Source organism: Carex rostrata, chromosome 2 (assembly GCF_964058835.1).
Source record: "Carex rostrata chromosome 2, lpCarRost1.2, whole genome shotgun sequence".
NCBI lineage: Eukaryota > Viridiplantae > Streptophyta > Magnoliopsida > Poales > Cyperaceae > Carex > Carex rostrata.
This window is the reverse complement of record NC_135919.1, coordinates 2016113-2027851: the sequence shown is the minus strand read 5'-3', so window position 1 is coordinate 2027851 and position 11739 is coordinate 2016113. Positions and strand designations below refer to the sequence as shown.

The following is an 11739-nucleotide window of genomic DNA, read 5'->3' as shown; positions in this document are numbered from 1 at the left end:
AGAGGATTCAAATGCCTCCATTTTTTTAAACTTTAATAATTCAAAATTTAAATTAGAAATATCAAAATAAAATCATTAGATGTGATCTATGTCATTTTCTTTATATGCTCATAAAATATTATCGCATTTTAATTTTATTTTTATGTGAATTAATAGCATCTAGAAATTATTCATATTAGTACATTTTTTTACAATCTCTTGATGACAACCAAAACAAAATTGAAATGTCGTAATATTTTACAAGTGCATAGATAAAATGATGTAGATTATATCCAATGGTTTTATTTTGACTTTTAAGTTTCAAATTTTGAGTTATTAAAGCTTTTAGAAATAGAGGTACGATGAAGTTATAAAAAATAGAGGCATTTGAACTCTCCTCTATTTTTTAATATTTTTTTATACTATTTTAAGTAATATATAATATGATCCAAATCCATATCCGTATTCCTCTGATATCCGCTCCGTATCCGTATCTGTTTCCAAAAACTGAAAAATATATATATATATATATATATATATATATATAGAGAGAGAGAGAGAGAGTAAAACTAATATACACTTAAGTGTACCGTACTCTTAAGTTTAGGCCGTTTGATTTCTTTAAAAGTCGTGTTATCACGACTTTTAAAGAATCTACACGACTTTTAAAGAAATCGAACGGCCTAAACTTATGAGTACGGTACACTTAAGTGTATATTAGCTTTACTCTCTCTATATATATATATATGAATATGATTTTATAACTATCCGCTCTGTTTTCACCCTTTCATTGTTTTTTCACACTTTCTGTATCATTCGTGTCAGAAGGGTTACATACCGGGCAGGGTGGTCCTTAGATGAGCAGTGTCGTGTAATGCCTGTCGTGGAACTACGCTCCAAACCATTTTCAAAATACTTGTTTCAAAACAATCCAAATCATTCTCTTAGGAAGCGCCAAACAATTCTCTGCTTCATATCTTCTCTCTTTCTCTTTCTCTTTCTCTACCAATGATATGATATGGATCTACAATTTCATTCCTTGTATCCAATCTCCTGCCCTTTTCAATATCCCCACCAATCTCTTCTTAATTATCAGATTTTGCTTTTGGAGGCTTTTACCTACATATCAAATTTTGTTCTACATGTCTTTAGAAATTACTAAAAGAAATGAACCACTGGTTCCTTTAGCTGCCACATCAAAATTCAGAACCACACCATATACAAATACAACTGGTACGACTGCTTTGATTTTTTTGAGGAAAAAAAAAAAAAAGATTCGGTTCCATTAGTTGTGTGATTTTGTGGGCGTGTTTTGTTTTTCTAGTTGTATCAAAATTTTACTACAATTTATCTAATATTCTATATTATATTTATATAATTTCTAAAAGTAAAAAATTTTACTACAATTTATTGCAGTTGTACTTGACTGATTGATTGATAGGATCAGATCAGTCTCTGTTCCTTGTCGGCTAATGACAGGGGCGGAACTAGAAAATTTAAATTGGGAAGGCTAATTTATAAAATGCATAATATGCAAAAAATGTAAAAAAAAAATGTGATTAGTAAGAATTGAACTCGTAACTTTATAAACATAAAATATAACTCTTACCACTAAACTACAAATATACATTTGGAGAGACTAAACTATATTAAAGCCTTAAATAATAAAAATTTAATTAAATTTTAACACACGTTCTTATAGGAATACTTGTGTTATGGGTTCCACTGGAGGAGTAGGCGCTAATGGAAGTCATAAAAGGGGCTCAAATACTCCATTAGGAGGTACCAATAAGGAATATATTTCTTCTTTGTTTTTTTTTATTTGTGTATCAACCCTGAGGATTGGATTGGTTTTCGCATTCTATAATTAACATGCTGGTACCAATTGCCCCTGTTGCCTGGGTTGTGCCTCTTCTGTACCAATTAGGATAAAGCAAGCTTTTGCCTTTTGTTTTTGTTATTGTTTCATTTCATACCTATCTACCGTCTGATTTACAATTTTGTGCGTATTTGCCTTGTTATGCCAGACATGTTTCGGCAAATTAATATTCAGCAAATTCTTGCCTTAAGTTACTGGTTTTCTAATCTAAATCTAATATTTCAAAATTATTAGGTTTTTGTTGCAGCACTCAGAGACATAAAGTTTAATACACATCGTGTGCACAGTGCTCGCCTTCTCAGTTAAATTAGTGGATTGACATGTTTTAATCTGTTTTTATTAATCAGTTCTATATATTTATTCTGCTTAGATTTTCAATGTAAGAAACTTTTACCCTCTTATCGTGCCGAATAATGATTAACAGTTTCTTTGGTCCTTGTAAATTTTATAAATTTTTTTCCCCTTTTTTTTTGCATCTCAATTTACTGTCAAATTTTTGGGTTGTGAATATATATCGCTCCAATAAAGAGGTATTTCTTTCTATGGGCTTGACTAGGACTAGTTTGCTTTAGCCATTGTATGTGCATTTGGCTGAGCTTGAATTTCACTGGTACCAGTTGACCAGCAGCATGATATGCTGATACTGGTATGGTACTATCAGGAATTCAGGTGCAGATTTGATCAAACCTTGAAGTGTCTGCGTAGATTATATAGTACATATTCAAGAGGCTGTATTGCGGTCCTGTCAATAGGACATTGTGCAGCTATCAATACTTCGCAATTTCGCATTTATATGCAGATCGGTTTCAACTATTTAAATTTGTCGTTTGAAATTAATTCGATAGGTTTTGAAGAGGTGCATTAAATGTCCAAAATTCAAGTTTTTTTTTTTTTTTTTGCCTATTTCTTTTCCAAAATCAAACGTATATATTACCCACAAAACAACACAAATGAATAGTTAATATAGTCAAATGAATAAACTTAAGCTAATTAAATTGCACAATTACTCCGATAGGAATTTTAAACCGTCAAAGAAATTCTTGTTGAAGCAATCCATTTCATCCTTAGGAAATGCAATGCCAATCTCCACCCCTCCTTCCTCGTTTCTGCTCTCCGCCACCGACATAGCACCTGTCTTCACCACCGACACAATTTCAACCTTTATTGGCCTCCCTAGTCCGAAATCAACGTCATAGACTTTAAACTTTGGCGACCCGGCTACGCTGAGGATCGGCACTCCACTAAATTTTGTGTATTCATCAACCAAATTCCTTAACATATTCAATGCTTCACTTAACTTATCAATGGCATTACCCACAGCTTCAGCTGCAACAATCACGCCATCATCCTCAATTAAATCAGCGGCATTGGCCGTGCCCATGCATGATAAGACACAATTTCCAAAGTACTCCATCGGTAAAGGCGGTTGTGCTCGTGCTCTATAATCAGCCGGTATTCCAATGCAAACTCTCTTGGTGCTGTCTATGCGTTTTGCACGAACAAAACAGGTCCAAACATAAGCAAAATATCCAGAAGATGTCGAAATAGGTGAATGGGAGAATTGCGCGGTCCGGTGTAGTGCCCGGAGGTGGTGCCACACGGCATGACTCTATGGTTTTTAGAGGAAGAGGATGAGTTGATGCCATTTTTTTTATTAATGGATATCAATTGTGAATTGTGATGATGCAGCAATAATAAGGGAATGAACAACAATTATTATAGTAATAGGCTTCTGCTTGCCAATCAATGGTGTCGGTGAATTTCGGAGAAAGAAGGCTCGTTACGCTAGTGAGATTTAGAGGTTACTAGAGATGCCATGTGAAAGACCATAATTTTTTATTTATAAAAATTATTTAAAATAATTGGGATTATAGATGGATTGATATGAGATTTTAATTTCATAGAAAAAATCGAAAAGTGTTTTCTGTTTTTGTAGATAATTTTATGTGATATGTGGTGGATGATAATCTTAAATAAATTTGATTTTTTATATCAGTTAATCTCATAAAAAATAATTAAAAATGTTTCTCTAAATAATTTTTGTGACATCAGATGGGCAATATACTGAATCTTAAATAAAATTGAAATTCTTTATCGGTTAATCTCATAGAAAAAATAAAAAATATATATTTCTCTAAATAATTTTATGCGGCATCAGGTGAGTGATACTGCGAATCTTAAAGTTATCTGTTCCATGAAAATTGATGCAAATACCAATTACTTTTCGTTTTCTTTTATATATATGGGAATATGCTAGCATGCTATGCATAGCATAGAACCCCTCCATGCAACGCCTTGGATTTCGAGTTTTCAAAATTCTAATGGTCGATCCGAACCGTTAATCTTGTTATCCATATTAATATGTGTTTGGGGACCAAATTTTACATTTTTTAGAATTTTTTTTACTATTTCTTTAGATTTATTGAAAATCGTTGTTTTCAGCAAATCTGGACCATAAAAAAACAGCGATTTTCAATAAATCTAAAGAAATAGTAAAAAAATTCCAAAAAATGTAAAATTTGGTCTCCAAACACATATTAATATGGAGAACAAGATGAACGGTTCAAATCGACCGTTAGGATTTTGAAAACTCAAAATCCGAGCCGTTGCATGGAGGGGTTCTATGCTATGCATAGCATGCTAGCATATTCCTATATATATGATATCAAAAAATTATGTAATTTTATCTATTATCTTTTAATATTTTTGTATAAGTTCTATAAATAAAATTTCTGTGATAAAATGGATGATGTGTTTACTTGTGATATGGAAACAACAGGACATGGGTAAAGGGCAAAGGAGGATGATGGGGTTGTGCGACTTTCCAGTATAAATGCTTTTTTTTTTTTGGACTAACAACAGTAATATCTAACCACAAACAAACGGTCCCCCATATTAGTATAAATTCTAGATTAGAACTAGGGTGCTCTTAAGCTCACTAAAGTTTTGGTGAGCTTAACTCTAAAACTCAACAAATCGATTTTAAGCGACGAATTCGAACTGTTGAAACCCGCCTACCTTACGTGTGATGCATCTACATGTGAAATTTTTAAACATTCAAATTAATTTAGTATAAAGTCAAGCGGTCAAAATTAGAAGGTTAATAAATTAATTTTAGTGCATTCATTTTTTGGATGTTTTTGACCGCTTGACTTTATATTAAATTAATTCGAATGTTTAAAAATTTCACATGTAGATGCATCACACGTAAGGTAGGTGGGTTTCAACGGTTCGGATTCGTCATTTGAAATCGATTTAATAAGTTTTAGAGTTAAGCTCACCAAAATTTTGGTAAGCTTAAGAGCACCCTAGTTCTACTCTAAATTCTATATCTTCCAGAAGCATGTAAATCTTATCTAATTGTATGTATGGATTCATTTGATCTATAAATATCTTTGTATCTCCTGAATCGTGGCACATGACAATATTTAAATCTAATTGTGCTTACTTAACAGAAGAAAAAGCGAAACTGAAGTTGACCTGCATTTTTTGTGAATATGAAAATTGTAAACTTCTTTTTTTTTTCTTTCATGCTACCAAAAAAAAAAACAATAACAAAAGTCGGCAAGTTTGTCATTCTCATTTTATTTTCCTATAAAATGGCAAAAAATAAGTTTTAGTTTTTACCACATTAACTAGATATATGCTTCAAACCAGTGTTTTTATTTTTATTTTTTAGAAAAAAAAAACCAGTGTTGTAAAAAACGCCAGTTTAGTCCAACTAATTAGTCATCGACAAATATTAAATTGTTACGGATTATCCGCTTTCATTTATACTGATAATTAGTTGGTCATTTTTATTATTTTATTTTTTGAATTTATCTGTTATATATACTTATAATTTGTCTTGTCTTATTTGAGTTTTCTAATTGACAATTTCATAAAATTTTATTAATTAACAATGAAATGAAATTAAAATAAACTTATTTGATAAGTTTGATGAGTTAAATTTGTCATTTTTTAATAATTACAAATAGATACACATAATTTTAATTAAAACGCAAAATTAGATACAAAATTCTGATTAATCGGCTACTTATCGATTAATTATGAGCACCGTTGTTTGTTTATTAAGACTGCTCCAAATAAGGGTTAAAACGATGTGGATAATAATCCGATTCGTATTCGGAAACTTAGATGTGGATATCCAATATTTGAATATCCTCGTGGATAATAATACTGATATGGTTTTACGTTTCAATTATTCGTATCTAAATAGTAGATGCATACCATATATTTTAATATATATTATGAATAAGTTATGTTATTCATCATTATAATTAGATAAATATTTTGAACTTTAATATTTTTTAGAGGATTCAAATGCCTCCATTTTTTTAAACTTTAATAATTCAAAATTTAAATTAGAAATATCAAAATAAAATCATTAGATGTGATCTATGTCATTTTCTTTATATGCTCATAAAATATTATCGCATTTTAATTTTATTTTTATGTGAATTAATAACATCTAGAAATTATTCATATTAGTACATTTTTTTACAATCTCTTGATGACAACCAAAACAAAATTGAAATGTCGTAATATTTTACAAGCGCATAGATAAAATGATGTAGATTATATCCAACGGTTTTATTTTGACTTTTAAGTTTCAAATTTTGAGTTATTAAAGCTTTTAGAAATAGAGGTACGATGAAGTTATAAAAAATAGAGGCATTTGAACTCTCCTCTATTTTTTAATAATTTTTTATACTATTTTAAGTAATATATAATATGATCCAAATCCATATCCGTATTTCTCTGATATCCGCTCCGTATCCGTATCTGTATCCAAAAACTGAAATATATATATATATGAAGAGTAAGGCTTGGGTGCTATGGATAGCATAGAGGCCTACGGTGCTACGGCTTAATATTCAGGTTTTTAAAATCCAAAAGGTCGATATGAACCGTTCATCTTGTTCTCCATATTAATAAATGTTTGGAGACCAAATTTTATATTTTTAAAAAAAATTTTACTATTTTTTTAGCTAGGTAGAAAATCACTTGATCTAAAAAATTCTGCACCATTAAGATATTTGATTTTCTACCTATCTAAAAAAATAGTAAAAAATTTTCAAAAAATGTAAAATTTGGTCTCCAAACACATATTAATATGGAGAACAAGATGAACGGTTCGGATCGACCATTTGGATTTTTAAAACCCGAATATTGAGCCGTAGCACGGTGACCCTCTATGCTATCCATAGCACCCAAGCCTTACTCATATATGAATATGATTTTATAACTATCCGCTCCGTTTTCACCCTTTCATTGTTTTTTCACACTTTCAGTATGATTCGTGTCAGAAGGGTTACATATCGGGCAGGGTGGTCCTTAGATGAGCAGTGTCGTGTAATGCCTGTCGTGGACAACTACGCTCCAAACCATTTTCAAAATACTTGTTTCAAAACAATCCATAATTCCATATACATATCACTCTCTTAGGAAGCGCCAAACAATTCTCTGATTCATATCTTCTCTCTTTCTCTTTCTCTTTCTCTTTCTCTTTCTCTTTCTCTACCAATGATATGATATGGATCTACAATTTCATTCCTTGTATCCAATCTCCTGCCCTTTTCAATATCCCCACCAATCTCTTCTTAATTATCAGAGTTTGCTTTTGGAGGCTTTTACTTACCTATCAAATTTTGTTCTACATGTCTTTAGAAATTACTAAAAGAAATGAACCACTGGTTCCTTTAGCTGCCACATCAAAATTCAGAACCACATATATACAAATACAACCGGTACGACTGCTTTGATTTTTTTGAGGAAAAAAGAAAAGAAAAGAAGATTCGGTTCCATTAGTTGTGTGATTTTGTGGGCGTGTTTTGTTTTTATAGTTGTATCAAAATTTTACTACAATTTATCTAATATTCTATATTATATTTATATAATTTCTAAAAGTAAAAATTTTTACTACAATTTATTGCAGTTGTACTTGACTGATTGATTGATAGGATCAGATCAGTCTCTGTTCCTTGTCGGCTAATGACACGAGCGGAACAAGAAAATTTAAATAGAAGAGGCTAATCTATAAAATGCATAATATGCTAAAAATGTAAAAAAAATGTGATTAGTGGAAATTGAACTCGTAACTTTATAAACATAAAATATAACTCTTACCACTAAACTACAAATATACATTTGGAGAGACTAAACTATATAAAAGCCTTAAATAATAAAAATTTAATTAAATTTTAACACACGTTCTTATAGGAATACTTGTGTTATGGGTTCCACTGGAGGAGTAGGGGCTAATGGAAGTCATAAAAGGGGCTCAAATAGTCCATTAGGAGGTACCAATAAGGAATATATTTCTTCTTTGTTTTTTTTTTTATTTGTGTATCAACCCTGAGGATTGGATTGGTTTTTGGAACATGCTGGTACCAATTGCCCCTGTTGCCTGGGTTGTGCCTCTTCTGTACCAATTAGGATAAAGCAAGCTTTTGCCTTTTGTTTTTGTTATTGTTTCATTTCATACCTATCTACCGTCTGATTTACAATTTTGTGCGTATTTGCCTTGTTATGTCAGACATGTTTCGGCAAATTAATATTCAGCAAATTCTTGCCTTACGTTACTGGTTTTCTAATCTAAATCTAATATTTCAAAATTATTAGGTTTTTGTTGCAGCACTCAGAGACATAAAGTTGAATAAAGTGTGTAGATAAGATATAAGATGAACTGCTGAACAGCGTAGGAAGTTTAATACACATCGTGTGCACAGTGCTCGCCTTCTCAGTTAAATTAGTGGATTGACATGTTTTAATCTGTTTTTATTAATCAGTTCTATATATTTATTCTGCTTAGATTTTCAATGTAATAAACTTTTACCCTCTTATTGTGGCGAATAATGATTAACAGTTTCTTTGGTCCTTGTAAATTTTATAATTTTTTTTTACCCTTTTACCTTGCATCTCAATTTACTGTCAAATTTTTGGGTTGTGAATATATATCCCTCCAATAAAGAGGTATTTCTTTCTGTGGGCTTGACCAGGACTAGTTTGCTTTAGCCATTGTATGTGCATTTAGCTGAGCTTGAATGTCACTGGTACCAGTTGACCAGCAGCATGATATGCTGATACTGGTATGGTACTATCAGGAATTCAGGTGCAGCTTTGATCAAACCTTGAAGTGTCTGCGTAGATTATATAGTACAAATCAAGAGGCTGTATTGCGGTCCTGTCAATAGGACATTGTGCAGCTATCAATACTTCGCAATTTTGCATCAGCATATAAGTTGATCGGTTTCAACTATTTGAATTTGTCATTTAAAATTATTTCGATAGGTTTCGAAGAAGTGCACTAAATGTCCAAAGTTGAATTTTTTTTTTTTTTTTTTGCCTATTTCTTTTCCAAAATCAAACATATATATTACCCACAAAACAACTCAAATGAATAATGAAGACAATCAAATGAACAAACTTAAACTAATTAAATTGCACAATTACTCCGATAGGAGTTTAAAACCGTCAAAGAAATTCTTGTTGAAGCAATCCATTTCATCCTTAGGAAATGCAATACCAATCTCCACCCCTCCTTCCTCGTTTCTGCTCTCCGCCACTGACATAGCACCCGTCTTCACCACCGACACAGTTTCAACCTTCGTTGGCCTCCCTAGTCCGAAATCAACATCATAGACTTTAAACTTTGGCGACCCGGCTACGCCGAGCATCGGCGCTCCACTAAATTTTGTGTATTCATCAATCAAATTCCTTAACATATTCAATCCTTCACTTACCTTATCAATGGCATTACCCACAGCTTCAGCCGCAACAATCACGCCATCATCCTCAATTAAATCAGTGGCATTGGCCGTGCCCATGCATGATACGAGACAATTCCCAAAGTACTCCATCGGTAAAGGCGGCTGTGTTCGTGCTCTATAATCAGCCGGTATTCCAATGCAAACTTTCTTGGTTCTGTCTATGCGTTTTGCACGAACAAAACAGGTCCAGACATAAGCAAACGTGACGACTATTGTCGAGCAACGGAAAGTGGTGTTTCTTTGCTCTGCCTTAGCCGAAACTAATTGCTTGAGCCTTTGGATTTGCTGTTGCTTTAGTGTGAATGTCGTTAGAACGAGCTCAGGAGGTTTGCTGGCCGGCGAAGCATCTTTCGGAGCAGATTTAATTATTTTTTGGACTAGATTGTAGAAAAAAGAGTAATGATCAGAAGGATCAGAAATTGACGTTCGATCAAAAACCGGGACTCGAGAAGTCACCGAGGCTCCTGACAAACATGTTTCAGCCCAGGTGTGCATAAATTGCATGGAAGATGTTCCATCGCACGCTGTATGATGCACCGATGTCCCAATAACTATACCTTGGTCAGGGAAGACCGTCACCTGAACGGCTAAAAGCGGTTGCAACTCCTCCGATTCAGGTAACTCTGGTACTAAGCAACGAAGTTGCAAAACATCACGTTCGTGGTCACTTGCAAGATGTTCAAATAGGCCGTTACATTCTGCCACAGTGAACGACACGGCATCGCCCTCGACGTAGTAATGTTCGAGCTTGTTGTCGGTACCGGGAGTTCGACGATAACCTCCAGCTAATGGATAGTATGTCTTGAGTGCTAGTGAGAGGGAAGATTTGAGAGATGGAAGAAGTGAGGTGAGGAATCGTTTCGCGGGGTGCGGATAAGGGTAGAAGAAGAGCCGTTCGACCGGAGGTATAACTACCCAGAAGACGTCGAAATAGGTGAACGGGAGAATTGCGCAGTCCGGTGTAGTGCCCGGAGGTGGCGCCACACGGCATGACTCTATGGTTTTTAAAGGAAGAGGATGAGTTGATGCCATTTTTTTTATGAATGGATATCAATTGTGAATTGTGATGATGCAGCAATAATAAGGGAATGAGCAACAATTTTTATAGTAATAGGCTTCTGCTTGCCAATCAATGGTGTCGGTGAATTTCAGACAAAGGAGTCTAGTTACGCTGGTAAGATTTAGAGGATAGAGATGCCAAGTGATAGACCATAATTTTTATTTTTAAAAATTATTTGAAAATAATTGGGATTATAGATGGATTGATTTGAGATTTTAATTTCATAGAAAAAATCGAAAAGTTTTTTATATTTTTTATGTGATATGAGGTGGTAATCTTAAATAAAATTGAATTTTTTTTATTAGTTAATCTCATAAAAAATAAAAAAAATTGTTTCTCTAAATAACTTTTGTGACATCAGATGGGCGGTATACTGAATCTTAAATAAAATTGAAATTTCTTTATCGATTAATCTCATAGAAAAAAAATATATATATTGTTTTCTAAATAATTTTATGTGACATCAGGTGAGTGATACAACGAATCTTAAAGAAAATCAAAATTTCTTTATCACTTCCATTAAAATTGATGTAAATAACCGATTATTTTTCGATTTCTTTTATATATATTAGATCAGAAAATTTATGTAATTTATCTATTATTTTTGTATAAGTTCTATAAATAAAATTTCTGTGATATAATGGATGATGTGTTTACTTGTGATATGGAAACAAAAGGAAACGGGTAAACTAAAGGGCAAAGGGGGTTGTGGGACCTCTATGTGTGTGTGTGTGGTGGTGGTGGTGTGGGGTGTGTTGGGGGGGGGGGGGGGGGGGGGGGGGGTTGTTTATAATGTGGAGAATTAATTAAATATTGAAAGAAGTGGATGGGTCGATTTTTGGTTGGACACACAACGTGACAGAGCAGTACTCTCGCATCCATCTACTGTTCTGTCAACCGACGTGCAATAGAAAGAAACAAAAATAATACAAAATCAGCTACAAAGCCGAATAACCAATTATCTAACGACACAGCTTGTCTATAATTAACTTAATAACAATAAACAACCATTTTAATGTGATTGAATTAATCCACACAATATGACAGTC

At 32.9% G+C, this 11739-nt stretch overlaps 1 protein-coding gene and 1 long non-coding RNA gene across 2 annotated transcripts; one reads left to right on the top strand and one right to left on the bottom strand.

The window, feature by feature from the left end:
- The first annotated feature begins 1673 nt into the window (after nucleotides 1-1673).
- LOC144568463 (uncharacterized) lies at nucleotides 1674-8844 on the top strand. The gene is made up of 2 exons (XR_013515666.1): nucleotides 1674-1761; nucleotides 8483-8844. It is a non-coding gene; the product is annotated as an uncharacterized LOC144568463 (long non-coding RNA).
- Nucleotides 8845-9230: 386 nt separating this feature from the next.
- LOC144568401 (malonyl-coenzyme:anthocyanin 5-O-glucoside-6'''-O-malonyltransferase-like) lies at nucleotides 9231-10714 on the bottom strand. The gene is made up of 2 exons (XM_078318752.1): nucleotides 9294-10714; nucleotides 9231-9251 (listed from the first exon to the last, which is right to left on the bottom strand). The coding sequence occupies exon 1, from the start codon at nucleotides 10660-10662 to the stop codon at nucleotides 9310-9312; it is 1353 nt and encodes a 450-aa protein (XP_078174878.1). The 5' UTR covers nucleotides 10663-10714; the 3' UTR covers nucleotides 9231-9251; nucleotides 9294-9309.
- Nucleotides 10715-11739: the final 1025 nt, after the last annotated feature.